General features: G+C 41.0%; 1 protein-coding gene across 1 annotated transcript in view; it reads right to left on the bottom strand.

Moving 5' to 3' along the window:
- The window catches only part of LOC129867369 (phosphatidylinositol 3-kinase regulatory subunit gamma-like), a 39,400-nt gene that overhangs the window by 14,384 nt on the left and 5,097 nt on the right, over positions 1 to 19,919 (bottom strand). The window contains exon 2 of the mRNA XM_055940729.1: positions 9,405 to 10,137. Coding sequence (XP_055796704.1) covers positions 9,405 to 9,729 — 325 coding nt within the window. The 5' untranslated portion in view covers positions 9,730 to 10,137. The remainder of the gene's footprint in view (positions 1 to 9,404; positions 10,138 to 19,919) is intronic.

Below are 19,919 nucleotides of genomic sequence, written 5' to 3'. Positions count from 1 at the left end.
TTATTACAGCAAATCTGTAGCAATCAAAGACACCAAACAAAGCTCAATCAAAATTACAACAGCCCCTTAAATAACTTTTAATCTTTTCACAACAAATACCCAGTTTAATTTTCTTTCAGGAATTTCACTCTCCCCTCCACGGCAAGGCCGTTTCACCACAGCCCTTTGTGTGAGGAGGGTTTTTCAAGTGTCTCAGTGTAGCACAATGAAGGATTTGAATAAAAATAAAAACCTGAACAGGCATAACCTCCAGTGGCAGCGCGCCAGAGCCTCATTTTCAGGCCCACTGTAAAAGCTTGGCACCCCGTGCCTCCTGGCAGCGCAAGCCTAAACCATGTCTGATCATTTTGGAGTTCACAGAAAGTACCATGTCAGCACATTCCCCCTCTCTGCTGCACGTTAAACATGGAAAATTGCTGCCCGGCTCTCGATTTCCCTCTTGTATAACGTCCGCTCCACCCCCTCTGCTTCTCTGCAGCCTTCGCTCTTCCGAGGGTCGCCTTTCCCAAATGCTCTGGAACCTAGCTGCTGTACAGTGGCTGAGTATTGCATGTTTGAGTCAGTCTTGCTAAGTCACAACTGTACAATACAAAAACTAAATAAATATACAATAAAAAAGCATATTTGCCTGTACTACAAACAGTGCATTAGACTACATAAGGTTATGTTGAAAATACTATCGACATATGAAATGGCTTTCAAGAAGTGTGTGTGTGTAAAGTTCAGGAATTAGTAGTGAGCTGAGGACTCATAAGCCAAATAATAATATAAATCCTCCACAGAACAATATCAAAAACACAGCTCAAGAAGTTGTAGGCCTACCCTACCGACTGCATTGACCATCTGAAAATATGCCTATTGGCCACTGCACAAAATACTGCCATAATTAAACCCAACATTTGCATGTGAGAGGGCAGAATGGACACAAGCTTATTAAACACATTGTCGGAAGGAAACAATAGACCTAGATGTAAAAACTTGTTTTCTACGTTTTTTTGTACAGAAAATGTTTTCTTCAGTGGTGACTTTGACTAGGGCTGTTGTGGTGAACGTATTACCGCCACATCGGCGGTCACATGAAGGCAGTCAAATTCCACATGACCATTTAGTCACAGTAATTAGGCTTCTCCAAGCTCTGATGCTGCTGATGGTCATTAGAGGCCTACCAAACTTGCAAACTGCCTGGTACTCAGGGCTCTATTGTCCCTCTAACCACTCTGACATCAATGCAAACACTTCATGAGAGCTCATGAGCTCATGTTGCTAAACATTTCTATAGGCTATGCAATTGCGTTAGGAAACAGGGTGATGGCCTCTATTAAAAAGAGGATCTCATCAGCTTTCTATAGGCTAGGCTTACTATATTTATTTCTCAACTTTCCTAATAATTTAGCACATTGCTTCTCTTTACAACAGGAGTATAGCCTACCTGGCTGGCATGAAAATAAACAACGGTGAAAAGCAGTTCTCCATTCACTATGATAGATGACATGTATTTTTCCCCCTGCCCCTGTTACGATACAGGTGCATGATAATGGTCCATTCTAAATCAAAACAAATGTCACATATATTACATATACACATATGATTAAATCAAGAATAGTCTGATGGGTGACAATTTTAGTCTATCAATTATATATTATCACTTGTGAATGATGCACAGCATAAGAAACAATGCCTTTTTTCTAATCATAGTTGGCCACCTCATGTAGCCTTGCCCATATGGCCTATATGTTTTAATAAGGTTTGTATCACAACTAAAGTGGCTAAATAACTTCTTAAAATGGGGTGTAGAGCCAAATTGACATACATAAGCAGCGTGTGAATTTCAAGTTTGGTGGAGATCATTTTCACCATAAAAATGCACCTTTATAATAAAAGCATTACATGCATAATTGCATTTGCCGTCACTTTTGATAATGGTGTTTTCCGCTAATGGAACATTTGTGCTTTTGGCCTACTACCATGTGTGCATTGCTGCACTTATAACGTGAAGAAATAGCCTAATAGTTTATCAACATTTTAAGCTATGTGAGTGAGAGCCATGTGAGTGAGAGACACTTTGGATTGCGCAGCAGGGCACAACGCAGCACTCCGGGCCGCAAAAGGCAAGGATTTTTTTTAGGGTGCATTACGGCCACAAAGGGGATGCTGCCGTGAAACTCGAGGCATTATCAAGTGCTTGTCAAATTGTGAATGAGAGACTGTACATACTATTGAAGTGTGTACAGCCTGTGCGAAAAAACAAAGCAGAGCTCATGCCTTTCAAGCGACTTTTTTCAAATCATCATTAGAGTCATACAATGTATTAAAATTAAAAACATATAGCCCAACATTTGTAGAACAACTAAAGTTACATTAATAACTCTAAATTAAGCATATAGGAATACCTATTTCTTTGTTAACCGCTCAACACAGAATAGACGTATGTGCGCACTCCCTCAAATCATGGAGAAAATATCCTTTATTTCATTCAGCTTTGTTCAATTGTATTCTTCATACTATAAACGAATATAAAATAATGCCACGGAATTCTAAGCAAATCTTGTGCTAAATTCACTAGCGTATCCAACAGCCATATGGCATAGCCACATCAAGACCTAACCTAAGAACAACTCAGAGTATGATATTATTTTCTTCTGAAATAGGTCTAAAGAATCATGATATGAAGAAAATGTAGTCTATCTAAAATAAAGAATTAATTTACTGTGAAGGTGTAGGCTATATTTTATGGATTTATTATACATATAATATTATAATATGGCTTGTAGGCTGTGTGTGGAAGCCAGGAGATGCTAAATGTGTTAATGTTAATTAACAGTCAATTACCGTGAGACCGACAGTTATTTGCTTGACAATCAACGGCTGGCGAAATTTCGTGACCACCACAGCCATAGTAATGACATACATATTCTGTACATCTGCCTCAAAGCCAATAAGCCTAGGATGTCTCTATTTGTTTTCCTCACTACTCACATACATGCCTACACACAAAGTTGCCCAGATTTTGGGGTTTCGTGCAAACGAATACTTGCCTGATGACTCATTCTGAATTTAATGTAGCTTTCTATCAATCGTTCCATACATCAGTCTGAACCTGCTACCCTAGAAGTCGTTTGTGCTGACGTCAAAATACCATGATTCGTGTAGGCTGGCTCTGGCCCAACCCATCGGTTTCTGGGACCAATCAGAACAGTTTTAATGTGCTCACATTCGAGAAGTCCTCGGGGAGAAAGCAAATCCAGACTCATGGAGAAGAAACTGTGAATGCACCAATTTGTAAGTCGCTCTGGATAAGAGCGTCTGCTAAATGACTTAAATGTAATGTAAATGTAAATGTAAACTTTACTGGGCGTGGCATTTGGCGAGAGTGATGCAGATGGGTAGCCAGGCAAAAATAATACAGTTTCTTTGGAGAAGCAGCTGTAGACCTGAAGTCATCCTGTGTTTTGGGGAAAAGAACCAACTAATCATTGCTTGCCTAGGAAATCTTGGCAAAGCCTTTCTTTGAAAATGCCCTGGGAAGCAGTAGGCCTACGTCTACACCACCTTGAAAATGTCCGTTTTTATTTTTAGTTGCCTTAGTCTTAAATGCTTTGTTGTAGAGTTACTGAGATGTTGTTGAGCAATCAAAATTTTGAAAATAATCACATTTCAGCAATTGAACTCTCAAAGTCTCTGCTAGACTCACAGTGGCCATTCTAAGCTGTTTCCTTCTACTCCAGCTGCTTAGTTGGATGGAAGAATTGTGGAGAAAATTAAGAAACCTGGACACCAGGCTTTGGGCTGTGTCACTTCCTGTGTTCCCGTACACCACTGCCTGCTCAACCCAATTCGTAGAACGGTCCGTCGTCACTCCCTGTCCCAAGGCTGGGTATCTTTACTAGTCCATTGGCTGCACTTAATGGTATGTGTCTCCTGCAGACAGACTAAATATAACTAACATAGGTCCCGCCAGTAAAATAAGCCTTTAACATTCACCAATTAAAAGAATGAGAATGTAGAGCATGTCTGGAAACTAAATTATACAGCATGGGTGAGTCTTTCTCCAAGGACGAAGGTAGTTCGCCTGGGCTTTAAAAAACGGTCTAAATTGCATGTCAAGTTCATATTGCACTCAATCCACCTACAATATCACAAACTATCCTTAGTTTGATGACAGGTGTTTTTGCCTAAAGCCAAATTTAAAATACCTGAAGTACGTATGCAATGCAGGAATACAATTAGGTCTGTCCTGAGTAGATAAGCCTAAATCGCAAAAATACACAGAAGTGTACAGCAATGTATAACTCGATGCAACTATGCAGGGAAGCCATTTTGCGTAACTAATTGTGTTGTGTACATACGTTAGGTATAAATTAGATTTAACTCCCAATCAAATTGTGTCAAATACTTTTTTCATATGCACTTCAGAGCAAATTGTCAGTAATGACTAAATAGAAGGAAAAACTACTCTACAACCCATGGCATTTTAGAGACATAAAAAGGAAAGCAAGTATGCAAGATGCAAGAGTAGCAGGGCTGCAGCAAAAGAGGGGACATGGGGAAACGTGTCCATGGCTAACAAGTTGGAATTGCTTGGGCAGCTGTGGGTACCATTTCCATTTCTCCTAGCAGGTCTGTGGCCTGGAGAGGAACTGAGCTGACCTGCCCCCCTACAGAGAATGAATAGAAGGCAAATATTGAAGCAGTGTCACGTGCCTCCAGAGGAATGTGCTGCTTCAGCAGAAAGCTCCCCTACCTGCTCCCTTTCCAGACTGACCTGGTGCTTTGTCCGAGCTCCCAAAGCAAGCAACACAATTTACTGCCTCCAGAAGGGGAGCAACAGGCATAAAACTGAAGTACAATGGGAAATGGAAGGTGGGCTGATACTGTGTGAAGACAATAATTATGGGTAAACAATACAAATAAAAGATAAGCAGACATCACTTTTTTTTTAAAGAGTAAAAAAGGGCGATAATCTAGAATGTTGAAAAAGTAGACAGGGTTTGTTGCTCTTGTAATCCTACGTACTGTATTCTTGTATGCAGAAGTTAATCATTAAACTTTTTGTCATAACACTATTTTCAGAACACTTCTGTTGAATGAATCTATGACCTTGCTTGGGGCGTTCATATTTAAACACGACCCCCAATGTGGGGAGTCTGTGGTGTATACAGTGCCTTCAGAAAGTATTCACACCCCTTGACTTGTTCCACATTTTGTTGTGTTACAGCCTGAATTTAAAATTGATTCAATTTAGATTTTTTGGTCACTGACCTACACACAAATACCCCATAATGTCAATGTGGAATTGTTTTTTGATTTTGTTTACAAATTAAGAAAAAATGACAAGCTGAAATGTCTTGAGTCAATAATTATTCAACAACTTTGTTATGGAAAACCTAAATAAGTTCAGGAGTAAAATGTGCTTAACAAGTCACATAAATTGCATGGACTCACTCCGTGTGCAATAATAGTGTTTAACAGAAAAAAAATTAAATGGCTACCTCATCTCCATACCCCACACATATAGATAATTGTAAGGTCTCTTAGTCAAGCAGTGAATTTCAAACGCAGATTCAATCATAATGACCAGGGAGGTTTTCCAATGCCTCGCAAAGAAGGGCACCTATTGGTAGATGGGGGGAGGCTGACATTTGAGCATAGTGAAGTTATTAATTAAACTTTGGATGGTGTATCAATATAGCCAGTCACTACAAAGACCCTTCCTAACTCGGTTGCCGGAGAGAAGGAAGGAAACCACTGAGGGATTTCACCATGAGGCCAATGGTGATTTTAAAACAGTTAAGAGTTTAATGGCTGTGAGGAGAAAACTGAGGATGGATCAACAACATTGTAGTTACTCCACAATACTAACCTAAATGACAGAGTGAAAAGAAGAATGCTTGTACAGAATAAAAATATTCCAAGACATGCATCCTGTTTGCAACAAGGCACTAAAGTAATACTTCAAAAAATGTGGCAAACCAATAAACTTTTTTGTCCTGAATACAAAGTGTTATGTTCGGGGCAAATCCAATACAACACATTACTGTGTACCATTCTCCATATTTTCAAGTATAGTGATGGCTGCATCATGTTATGGGTATGCCTGTAACCGTTAAGGATGGAGAGTTTCAGGATATGGAGCTAAGCACAGGCAAAATCCTAGACGAAAACCTGGTTCAGTCTGCTTTCCACCAGACACTGGGAGATGAATTCACCTTTCAGCAGGAGCGAATAATAGCTGTTTGACTAAGGGGTCTGGCAGAATGCCATGAGCTAAGTCAGGCGTGCGGCCATGAGAGTGAGCTCTGTTCCTTTTAATTTCTAAAGACAAAGGAATTGTCCGGTTGAAACATTATTCAAGATTTATGATAAAAACATCCTAAAGATTGGTTCTATACATCGTTTGACATGTTTCTACGAACTGTAATAGAACTTTTTTGACTTTTCGTTCTGGACTTTCGTCTGGACTTGCCCGCGCCTTGTGAATTTCGATTGGTGAACTAAACGTGCTAACAAAAGGAGGTATTTGGACATAAAGATGAACTTTATCGAACAAAACAAATATTTATTGTGGAACTGGGATTCCTGGAAGTGCATTCTGATGAAGATCATCAAAGGTAAGTTAACATTTATAACGCTATTTCTGACTTTTACTGACTCCACAACATGGCGGGTATCTGTATGGCTTGTTTTTGTGGCTTAGCGCTATACTCATACTTGCATGGTGTGCTTTTTTTCCGTAAATCCTTTTTGAAATCTGACACAGCGGTTGCATTAATGAGAAGTATATCTTTAATTCTATGCATATCACTTGTATCTTTTATCAAAGTATATGATGAGTATTTCTGTAAATTGATGTGGCTCTCTGCAAATTCGCCAGATGTTTTCGAGGCACAACATTACATTGGCGCGTTATGTTCAGTAAACAGATTTTTGGATATAAATATGAATTTTATCGAACAAAACATACATGTATTGTGTAACATGAAGTCCTATGAGTGCCATCTGATGAAGATCAAAGGTTAGTGATTCATTTGATCTCTATTTCTGCTTTTTGTGACTCTCTTTGGCTGGAAAATGGCTGTATGTTTGAGGCGCTGACCTAACATAAACTAATGGTGTGCTTTCGCTGTAAAGCCTTTTTGAAATCGGACACCATGGCTAGATTAACAAGAAGTTAAGCTTTAATTTGGTGTATTGCACTTGTGAATGTATGAAAGCTAAATATTTCTAAAAATATTTTTGAATTTCACGCTCTGCCATTTCAGCGGATGTTGTCTAGCGGAACCCCTAGCCTTAAACCTGTTGGGGATGGGGGCGCTGTTTAGACTATTTATGCTAATGTGGCTAATTTTTTAAACGGCTTCCCACAAAATCCTTGATCGTACAATATGCATATTATTATTATTATTGGATAGAAAACAGTCTATAGTTTCTATAGGAGTTGAAATTTTGTCTCTAAGTGGAACAGAGCCCATTCTACAGCAATTTCCCTGACATGGAGTCAGATTTGAGAAATGTTGGCCACTCTTCTGAAGTCATTTAAAAGGGCACTGTCGTTGCTATGACTATACGGACACTTCTTACGTCTTCCCCTGGATGCCTTTACGTGATGACGATTCCAACGGTGTCGATTGCGCGTTCACAGGCCCTACAAATCAAAAAAACCTGAAGCTAGTCATTCTTTGGGAGCTGCGTCATGAGCCTAGAGGACCCCGGCGCGCACCTGTTCCAAGCGTTAGTTTAGCCTGTTATATTTCTCCGGTCATCTTTTCACTCGTTATAGGAGTTAAAAACATCATAAGGTAGTTAATTTAAAGCGTTTTATAGCAATTTATATCCGTTTAGTGCGATTTTGGGACATTTATTTTTGCAACGATGTGAAAAGTTGGGCACGCTTTTCAGTTCATCCCGAACGCAGTTGACATTTCCACATGGCAAGAGGACAGCTTTCCACCAAAAGACGATTTCTCCCAAGAAAGGATCCTTTGCCCAAGATACTGATGGAAGAACAGCTCAAGGTAGGACATTTTTATTATGATAAATCGTGTTTCTGTCGAAACATTTTAGTGGCTTAGAACGCCATGTTTTATGACGTAGCTTCGCTAGGCGCAAACTGTATTGAAAAGTAAGGATAAATTAAAAAATGTAATAACGCAATTGTATTAAGAATTAAATTGTCTATCAATCCCTGTCCACCCTATATTTTTTAGTCACGTTTATGAGTATTTATGTATAAGAGTAGATCACTGTCTAAGTGGCGCAAGGACATTTTCTTTACCAGCTTGTCTACATTTCACATTGTCTAACCATGATTTTGGTGGCTAAATATAAACATTTGCGATCAAACTCTATATGGAATGTGTACAATGATGTTACAGGAGTGTCATCGGAAGAATTCTGAGAAGGTTAGTGAAAAAATTAATATCTTTTGGCGATGTTGACTTTTATCGCTCACTTTGGCTAGAATCAATGCTGGGCTGCTAATTGCTATGTGCTAAGCTAATATAACGATTTATTGTGTTTTCGCTGTAAGACACTTAGAAAATCTGAAATATTGTCTGTATTCACAGGATCTGTGTCTTTCGATTCGTGTATGCTGTGTATTTTTACGAAATGTTTGATGATTAGTAGTTAGGTAAACACGTTGCTCATTGTAATTATTCTAGTCCATTTGTGATGGTGGGTGCAATTGTAAACTATGCCATCTACCTGAAATATGCACTTTTTTCTAACAAAACCTATCCCATACCATAAATATGTTATCAGACTGTCATCTAATGAGTTTTTTTGTTGGTTAGGGGCTATAAATATCTTAGTTTAGCCGAATTGGTGATGGCTACTGGTGTTGGTGGACAAATAAAAGATGGTGGAATATGCTAATGTGTTTTTAGGTAATAGATGTACATCTTTACATATTGTGTCTTCCCTGTAAAACATTTTAAAAATCGGAAATGTTGACTGGATTCACAAGATCTGTGTCTTTCATTAGCTGTATTGGACTTTAATGTGTGAAAGTTAAATATTTTAAAAATATATTTTTTTTGAATTTCGCGGCACTGGTTTTTCAGTGGGGGGGGGGGGGGGGTGCCGCTAGCGCCACGCTGATCCTAGACAGGTTAAGAAGTTTTAAGAGACTTGCCCAGAAAGACTCACAGCTGTAATCTCTGCCAAAGGTGCTTCTACAAAGAATTGACTCAGGGATGTGAATAGTAAAATTAGATATTTCTGTACTTCACTTTCAATAAATTAGCAAAAATGCCTAAAACATGTTTTCACTTTGTCATTATGGGGTATTGTGTGTAGATTGATTAAATAAAATGTTTCCTCACCAATTTTGAATTCAGGCTGTAACAACAAATTGAGGAATAAGTCAAGGGGTATGAATACTTTCTGAAGGCACTGTGTCCTACCTTGCTGTGCTGGGGGAGGCTGAGGCCTGGGGGCTGCTGGGAGGGGTCTCTGCTGCAGAGGCTGGTTGGGCGCCACATACATCTTCACAGGCCCAACATACTGGACATATGTCCCAGGGAAGTCTCCCCTCTGCTTGGTGCGCTTGTTGACTCCCACCATCCATCCCAGGCGATCCGGGTGCTCCTCGTCCCCATCCTTGAGCCCAAGGGATGTCAGTGACGTCTTGCTGACGGTCAGTATGTCCCCTGACTGGAGGTCAAGGTCCTCCTCCCAGTCTTTGTTATAGACATAAAGTGCTATGAATTGGAAGCCCTCTACAGCCATGTGCAAAGATGTCCAACTATGATACACACTGACCAGGGCAGTGAAGTGCCAGAGTGTTGAGGATGCTAATTGTGATGGCAACACTATTCAGGAATTTTCAACTAAATCTAAGAAGCATGACTGAACTCTTGAGTGTTGGTGTGAATGGTTGAAACTCAGACCTGGCCTGTGTTTGAGAAATAAAGCACTTTCTTTAGCTTGATCCCCCGGTGCAACCAGACAATGGAGCAGAGAAACGGCATTGGTAACATGCTCTTTGTAAAGACCCGAGACTTGCAGGTAAGTGCTGAACCAAAGTAGGGTTTTGATTTACACTGGTACGGTCTAGGAATGAGTGGTGCAGGGCAGGCACTTCAGTGACTGAGCACTTCGTATTGAGAATCTTCCAAGTGTTCCTGGTGGAAAGCTCTACAGAAGACAAAAGACAGATTCAGAAAAGAAAACATTAAGCAAATGAAGCAAAATCAACAACAAAAAAATTCATTTAAAACCTGTCTGAACTGGGAGCTAAACGTTATCCCATCCATTTTTCCCATAAGGATACCCCACATATAAATCTATGAAACTGTCAACTGAAATGTAAAAAGGGCTAGCCTAGGCCTACGTTCCCCTTGAATAATAAGCACCAAGTGTTCTTAACCTCAGTCAACTATCACAGACACTCAACTAATTCAAATCACACTAACTTAAAGGCACACTGCGACATTCCGCCATTTGTTCTACTTCAAATCAAATTGTATTTGTCACATGCTTACTTACAAGCACTTAACCAACAACGCAGTTTTAAGAAAATACCTACAAAAAAGTAAGAGATTAGAATAATAAATGATTAAAGAGCTTCAGTAAATAACAATAGCGGGTCTATATACAGGGGGTACCGGTACAGAGTAAATGTGGAGGCTATATACAGGGGGTACTGGTACAGAGTCAACGTGGAGGCTATATACAATGGGGTACAGGTACATAGTCAACTTGGCGGAAGTAGACAGGGGGTACCGGTACAGAGTCAAATGTGTGAATGTGTGTGGGGGGGGGGGGGGGGGGGGGCAATGCAATTAGTCTGTGTAGCCATTTGATTAGCTGTTCAGTAGTCTTATGGCTTGGGGGTAAAAACTGTTTAGAAACCTCTTGGACCTATATTTGACACTCCGGTACCGCTTGCCGTGCGGTAGCAGAGAGAACAGTCTATGACTAGGGTGGCTGCAGTCTTTGACAATTTTTTAGGGCCTTCCTCTGACACTGCCTGAGATAGAGGTCCTGGATGGCAGGAAGCTTGGCCCCGGTGATGTACTGGGCCATACGTACTACCCTCTGTAGTGCCTCGCGGTCGGAGGCCAAGCAGTTGCCATACCAGGCAGTGATGCAACCCGTCAGGATGCTCTCGATGGTGCAGCTGTAAAACTTTGAGGGTCTGAGGACCCATGACAATTTTTTCAGTCTCCTGAGGGAGAATAGGTTTTGTCGTGCGCTCTTCACGACTCTCTTGGTGTGCTTGGACAATGTCAGTTTGTTGGTGATGTGGTCGCAAAGGAACTTGAAGCTCTCAAACTCCTCCACTACAGCCCCGTCGATGAGAATGGAGGCGTGCTCGGTCCTCTTTTTCCTGTAGTCCACAATCATCTCCTTTGTCTTGATCACGTTGAGGGAGAGGTTGTTGTCCTTGCACCACAGTCAGGTCTCTGAATGGGTTAGAGTGGGTCTAGGGTTTCTGGGATAATGGTGTTGATGTGAGCCATGGCCAGCCTTTCAAAGCATTTTATGGCTACAGACGTGAGTGGTACGGGTGGGTAGTCATTTAGGCAGGTTACCTTTGTGTTCTTGGGCACAGGGACTATGGTAGTCTGCTTGAATCATGTTGGTATTACAGACTCAGAAAGGAAGAGGTTGAAAATGTCAGTGAAGACCCTTGCCTGTTGGTCAGCGCATGCTCAGAGTACACGTACTGGTAATGTGTATGGCCCAGCGGCCTTGTGAATGTTGACCTGTTTAAAAGGTCTTACTTACATCGGCTGTGGAGAGCGTGATCACAGTCGTACGGAACAGCTGAAGCTCTCATGCATGTTTCAGTGTTACTTGCCTCGAAGCGAGCACAGAAGTTATTTAGCTCGTCTGGTACGCTCGTGTTACTGGGCAGCTCTCGGCTGTGCTTCCCTTTGTAGACTAATAGTTTCCAGGTCCTGTCACATCCGACGAGCGTCCGACCTGGTGTAGCACGATTTGATCTTAGTCCTGTATGGACGCTTTGCCTGTTTGATGGTTCGTTGGAGAGCATAGTGGGATTTCTTATAAGCTTTCTTAATGTCGTCGTTCAGCCACGACTCAGTGAAACATAAGATATTACAGTTTTAAATGTCCCGTTGGTAGGATATACGTGCTTTCAGTTCGTCCCATTTATTTTCCAGCGATTGAGGGCAGATTAGCCACTCGTCACCTGATCCTCACAAGGCATCCTGATCTCTTTCTGCGAAACCTACGTTTCCCTTTTCAGCGAATCACGGGGATCTGGTTCTGGTGTCTGTAGTATATCCCTTGTGTCCGATTCATTGAAGAAAAACTCCTCGTCCAGTTTGAGGTCAGTAATCCCAGTTCTGATGTCCAGAAGCTCTTTTTCGCCCGTAAGAGACGGCATCAGCAACATTATGTACAAAACAAGTTACAAACGCAAATAAACTAACAAAATAGCATGGTTGGTTAAGAGCCGATAAGACGGCAGCCTTCCCCTCCGGTGCCATACGGTGCTAGAATTAGACGAACTTGTGGATATCAAATTTTATTTTCCCTGCGTGCAGTATTTAATGGAAGTTAGCGGTAGTTTCACGAGCCGCTTCTAACTAGTGTTTGCGCAATGACTGGAAGTCTACAGGTACATTAGCATTGCCGACTCCGTGTAAGTAGAACAAGGGCTTACATGCCACAATCTCAAAGTATCCCTTCCAATGAAATGAATTATAGTCAATAAATCAAGCCGTAATCAATCTGATCTTAGGTTAGGCCATCTTTTTTCCATCATGGTTCAATGACTTGCACCATTGCATCGAGTAAAGTACAATATCTTAATTGCGTGTTCATTTAGCCTGATCTGCAAAATATTACCCTGACTTTAAATGATGGGGAAACATCACAGTACTTACCTATGGATATGATAACTAAGTTCTCCCCACAAAAAGTTAAAGTGGTGTGTTTACAATGCACATCTACAGCAAGAAGGTTGAGGCCAACAATCTGCTTGGCAACTCAGCAGATTTACTAAAAAGCCAGTAAAAAAAACTGCAATTTGATTTTGGATATAGCTCAGTTCAGTTATTTAACCTTTATTAGTTCTAGTCTATACCTTGTGCTGCCTGAGTTGCCATTCAAAACAAACTCACTATTCGGGATGTGACGATTCCAGTATAGCAAAAAAATGTCCATGGCAAAAATGAAAACACGAAGCAGGCCAAACTCTTTGGTCCATTAATACCATGCTGTATGTAAAATAGTGTGCTATAGCTTGGAAAATAAACGTGACTCGATCACAAATTGGGTTGCACATTTTGGGGAATATTCAAGAGATGGAAACTTTCTGTGGGAATTAATGGAAATATATGCAAATTAATAATAATACCATTTAAATGTAGATGTTTTTTTGCATTGGATATATTTACCATATCATATGGAGACAGAAACATAAACATTTTACTGTATCATAAGTGTATTATAAGTAGACATAATTGTAAATGATTAAATCCTTCCAATAGAAAAATAAAACAGGGTTAGGGTTAGAGTTACAAATTGAACTTTAATTAAATGAGTTGACTCTTCACATGGGATGATTTCACTGAACAACAAAATAAATGGAATATTGAATGATCCATCGCATCTCCCAAAAATATTTTCAACTTACATCTGTAAAATGATAGTTTCTAGACTAACGCTTTGGTTGTCTTCCTCTCAGGCTTCCATGTCTTCTCCCTGGACCCCCTCAATGTCCACCCTCTGAGGTCTCATCTTCACGGTCACTTTCCAACCCGGTTGACGATGGCTCGTTGTCAGGCTCAAAAAGCCTCAAATTTGCCCTGATGGCCACCAATTTTTCAACCCTTGCATTGGTCAGCCTTTTGCCTGTTTTTTTGTGTGTTTTCCCAAACAAGGACCAGTTGCGCTCTGAGGTGGCTAATGTTGGTGGGATTTGGAGGATGATGGAGGCAACAGGGGAAAGAGCCTCAGATCCACAAAGTCCCTTCCACCACGGGTGCCGGATGAGATATGTTGGCATGGCCATATTGCATCTCCATCCCAAACCCCTTGCTTGGAAGTGTACTTCGCCAGACTGCCAAGAACCTTTCTCTCATCCAGGTCAAGGTGGCGAGACACAGTAGTGATGACACCATAGGCCTTGTTGATCTCTGCACCAGACAGGACAACGAAAGAAAGTTGATATGAAAACCAATAGAACAGGAGGGAAAAGCTGGTTAATGGCATGAGGAAGTCATTATGAAATAATTGACTCCATGTTTTTACAGATGGATTTTCGCATGGCTACTTTGAAGCAAGGTAAGACATGCCTCATTATTTGAAGTAAAGTAAAACATTCAGGTATAAACAATTATACTGCCACAAGCTCACATTGCAAAATGGTGGGTGACGCATTGATAGTCAACGGTAAGCAGGCTACAGCCTATACACCCGAATGGCGAATGGGAGGCGCGCATTAATTACAAGTTGCAATTGAGAAATAAGAATAGCTCCTTTAATAGTGGCTACCGACGTTTTGAATACGCAATTGCATTTATAATTGTTATTTGTTGCTTAGAAAAGCAAGTTTCATTCCAGTAGCCTACAGGCTTTTTGAGGAGCTACTCTCGCGCTGTCAGACAGGTGGCAGGCTATTCCGCTCCTCAAACTAGGCTCTGTATGCTGTGCGCGTGTGAAAAAATACATGACTAACAAAAATGCACAGGTGCCAATTTAATTCCACAAATTATGCAAATTACCCTATGGACTGATAAGCATGATGGCCAAATTTATTTTCGGCAGCTAACCAAGTCAATTTTAGATATTTAGAAGTTTTAACTGAGGATAATGAGGATCTTAGCATGTAGTAATGATGGGGGAAAATACAGATAGTTACATGTCGCAATATTATTTTGGGACGAAATATTTTATCAATATTTGACTCCCAAGTTTTTTTTGCTACTGTTGGTAGCATTAGCTAGCGCTAGTCAACTTTACCTGCGCTAAAACACTGTGATTTTTCATTCTATAGCTTGTTCTCCATCTTCTTTTGAAATAGTGAGTCATGTTTTTAGCACTTTTATTTCCCTGACTGATTATAACTAGTTCTCATAACCTCTCGTCTCTCTACAACAGGCAATATGTTTGTAACATCAAATCGCAAAAAAAAATCTAATTCAAATAAATCGCAGTATTGAATCGCAATACATATAAAATAGTGAAAATCGCAATACAAGTCGTATTGGCACCTAAGTATCGTGAAAATATCCCTGGCCATTCTCAGCCCAAGCATGAAGGCTTACAATTAATAGAGTTGGTCTTGTTTAGGCCTACCTGGTGGATTTAAACCCTTGTGTTTGGAAAGACATCAGTAAACCAGATACAGTTTACTAATTCTGTTTGATAAATCTCTCACACATGCTTTCTTAATCCTCACACTAGTAAAAGTGCACCATTGATCATGCAAACCAAACACTAAATGTAATTTGAAAGTGACTGTATAAGATGCTTGGACCTAGAATGCTTTTGCAACAGCCATTATCACTCAATGGGTAAATAAGACATGTGTCTCTTGACACAAACTGCATATTCACTGCTTATTACAGGCAATCGTCGTGCAAATACTTTACTAAGACATTCAAGTAGTTACAAAATGAGCTAGGGAAATTAATTTCACTGGTACATCTTGACGTCACTGCAGCTAAATCACCTTGACTTTGCATGTGGACAATGGCTTAGCTCTTATGTTGCCATCTGAGTACAGCATAAATACATATTATCTATAGTGGAGCTCATTCCTCCTAAATTGATGAGTTCTCCTCTGTCCCGTAGCTCATCTAAGAACGATGCAGCTTGAAACGAGCCATAACACAGAGACATGCACCCAATCCTTAATGCAATGCTAGATTATGGCTAACAAACAACTGGTATGGTGATGATGGAAATGAAATAACGTAAAGACATCATAGGGCAACACTCACCCACCTTAGGCAGAGAGCGAGAACTGGCCGGGGCACAGCGGGTTTGCAATTCGACAACCTTCGAGTGCAGCGGAAAGGTGCCAGTGTGGACACGTGGCACTGATATACCCAACCATAGGCCTCTGTCCTCACGCCATCCTTAACCCCCTCTATTCTGCCTCAACACCCTTTTTAAAAATCCTCTGCTTTTGGTTGTCCTGTCCTTAAATACACAACCATTCTGACGATGTCACTTCCACTGTGCGGTCCATTTCCATTTGAAAGAAACACCTGCCTTATTCAAGGTACTTTGAATATTCAAAAAAATCTAAGTATTTCTGTTTTTACAGTGCAACACAATAGAACAATGTGGGTTTTGAGGATAAAGATTTCACCGTCATAGGATGGTTAATCTTAGTCACAATGATTTTTACAGTTTGAGAGCACCTCATGCAGAAGGGGGACAGGATCAAGAAGAGAGGGGGGAAAAAACTCACTCATCAATAAATAAATAAAGGAAGTCACTGTTGCTACAGAGAACGAAAGCTTAGTGGTCTCCTGGATTCCTATTGGGCAGTCTGCTGCCATGTGCCCAGGAATCACCAGATCACAATCACTAACAAATCAAGGAAATGTTCTAATATTAGAAAATGTATCTAGGCAGTGATCGCTTCTGACCCTATAACTCCAACTTAATCATTTTCGACTTCACTAATAGTAAATGTGTGAAGTGGAAGTAAAATTTATCATTTTAATACAGGCACAGACAACACACAGTGCATTCGGAAAGTAATCAGACTCCTTGACTTTTTACTCATTTTGTTATGTTACAGCCTTATTCTAAATTTGATTCAATTGTGTTCCCCCCCGCATCTACACACACAATACCCTATAATGACAAAGCAAAAACAGGTTTTTGACATTTTTGCAAATGTATTAACAATAAAACTGAAATATGACATTTACATAAATATTCAAACCCTTTACTCAGTACTTTGTTGAAGCACCTTTGGCAGCGATTACAGCCTTGAGTCTTCTTGGTTTTGAAGTTCCAAGCTTGGCACACATGTATTTGGGGAGTTTCTCCCATTCTTCTCTATAGATCCTCTCAGGATCTGTCAGATTGGATGGAGAGCGTCGTTACACAGCTATTTTCAGGTCTCTCCAGAGATGTTTGATCAGGTTCAAGTCCGGGTTCTGGCTGGGCCACTCAAGGACATTCAGAGACGTGTCCAGAAGCCACTCCCGCTTTGACTTGGCTGTGTGCTTACGATCATTGTGTTGTTGGAAGGTGAACCTCAGGTCTCAGGTCCTGAGCGCTCTGGAGCAGGTTTTCATCGAGGATCTCTGTACTTTGCTCCGTTCATCTTTGCCTCGATCCTGACTTGTCTCCCAGTCCCTGTCGCTGAAAAACATCCCCACAGCATGATGCTGACACCACCATGCTTCACCTTGGGGATGGTGCCATGTTTTCTCCAGACTTGATGCTTTCCATTCAGGTCAAAGAGTTCATTCTTGGTTTCATCAGACCAGAGAATCTTGTTTCTCATGGTCTGAGAGTCTTTAGGTGCCTTTTGGCAAACTCCAAGCGGGCTGACATGTGCCTTTTACTAAGGAGTGCCTCCCATCTGGCCATAAAGGCCTGATTGGTGTAGTGCTGCAGAGATGGTTGTCATTCTGGAAGGTTCTCTCATCTCCACAGAGGAACTCTGTCAGAGTGACCATCGGGTTCTTGGTCACCTCCCTGACCAAGGCCCTTCTCCCCCGATTGCTCAGTTTGGCCAGGCGGCCAGCTCTAGGAAGAGTCTAGGTGGTTCCAAACTTCTTCCATTTAAGAATGATGGAGGCCACTGTGTTCTTGGGGACCTTCAATGCTGCAGAATTGTTTTGGTACCCTTCTCCCAGATCTGTGCCTCGACACATCGGAGCTGTACGGACAATTCCTTCAAACTCATGGCATGGTTTTTGCTCTGACATACAATTTCAACTGTGGGACCTTATATACACACACACACACACACACACAAGTGTGTGCCTTTCCAAATGTCCAATCAATTGAATTTACCACATGTGGACTCCAATCAAGTTGTAAAAACATCTCAAGGATGATTAATGGAAACAGCATGCAACTGAGCTCAATTTCAAGTCTCATAGCAAAGGGTCTGAATACTTGTGTAAATAAGTTCTTATTTTTTATTTTTAATACATTTGCAAACATTCCTAAAAACCTGTTTTCGCTTTGTCATTATGGGTTATTGTGTATAGATTGATGAGGACATTTAACAATTCAATTTAGAATAAGGCTGTAAAGTAAAAAAATGTGGAAAAAGTCAAGGTGGCTGAATACTTTCTCCCTGCTCATATTCTGTATTTTACTATAAAATAGAGCACACAGGTTTAAGAATACAGCAGGTAACATTATTATTTATAGATATACAATACATTAGTGGACTCGGCTAACTCGGCTCCCTTCAAATTAGTGGACTCGGCTAGTTCAGCCACACCCGTTGCTGACAGGTGTCTAAAATAAAGCACAAACCCATGCAATCTCCACAGACAAACATTAGCAGTAGAATGGCCCGTACTGAAGAGCTCAGTGACTTTCAATGCGGGAACGTCATAGGATGCCACCTTTCCAACATGTCAATTAATCTGCCCTGCTAGAGCTGACCCCGTTCAACTGTAAGTGCCGTTATTGTGAAGAGGAAATGTCTAGGAGCAACAACGGCTCAGCCGCATAGTGGTATGCCACACAAGCTCACAGAATGGTACCACCTAATGCTGAAGGGCGTAGCACGTAAAAAATAGTCTGTCCTTGGTTGCAACACTTACTACCGAGTTCCTAACTGCCTCTGGAAGCAACATCAGCATGCGCAATCTAAAGCTCGCCGACATTGGAGCAGTGGAAACGCATTCTCTGGAGTGATGAATAGCGCTTCACCAATTAGCAGTACAACGGACAAATCTGGGTTTGGCGGGTGCCAGGAGAATGCTACCTGCCCCAATGCATAGTCCCAACAGTAAAGTTTGGTGGAGGAAAAATAATGGTCTGGGGCTGTTATTCATGGTTCAGGCTAGGGCCCTTAGTTCCAGTGAAGGGAAATCTTAACGCTACAGCATACAATTACATTCTAGACGATTCAGCAGTTCCAACTTTGTGGCAACAGTTTGGGGAAGGCCCTTTCCTGTTTCAACATGACAATGCCCCCGTGCACAAAGCAAGGTCCATACAGAAATGGTTTGTCAAGATCGGTGTGGAAGAAATTGAATGGCCTGCGCCGAGCCCTGACCTCAACCCCATCAAACACCTTTGGAATGAATTGGAACGCCGACTCCAAGCCAGGGCTTATCGCCTAACATCAGTGCCCGACCTCACTAATGCTCGTGGCTGAATGGAAGGAAGTCCCCGCAGCAATGTTCCAACATCTAGGAGGAAAGCCTTCTAGAAGAGTGGAGGCAGTTAGAACAGCAAAGGGGGTACCAACTCCATATTAATGCTCATGATTTTGAAACGAGATGTTCGACGAGCATGTGGTGTATTATTATGAGATCATTTAAAAGCCAAGTGGAATCAAATGTAATATTCCTGTGTTTTGTGTATATATTTCAAATACAAAGTTGGAATAATACTGTGAAATTGTGAACATGATGATAATGCCCTCATAGCGCTAGAGCTGTTTGAAAAGACCACCTGAAATTTCTGCCTGTTTTGGTGGGATGGCGTTTTGGCCTGCCTGGACATCACCAGTCGGTAAATTAGTTAATAGACCTTTCCCCTCCCTACTCCCAGACAGTCCTAGAACAATTCTTGCTCATCTTTCAGTTAATAAATTGCCTTTAACAAAACAGATATAGGCCTAGCCGATTGATGCTCAGATGGATTAAAATTCAGCATACTAACGATTTAACTCGTGTCCACATGGCCCGTTTTAATTGCTAGTAGGCCTATTTTAAATGAATTTGTATGTGTTAGCAAATAAAATAGACCAAAACCATTACCCTATTCTATGTTAACCA

This window comes from Salvelinus fontinalis, chromosome 12 (genome assembly GCF_029448725.1).
Source record: "Salvelinus fontinalis isolate EN_2023a chromosome 12, ASM2944872v1, whole genome shotgun sequence".
Lineage (NCBI taxonomy): Eukaryota > Metazoa > Chordata > Actinopteri > Salmoniformes > Salmonidae > Salvelinus > Salvelinus fontinalis.
Note: the sequence above shows the minus strand (reverse complement) of the source record. Positions and strands in the feature narration are given on the sequence as shown.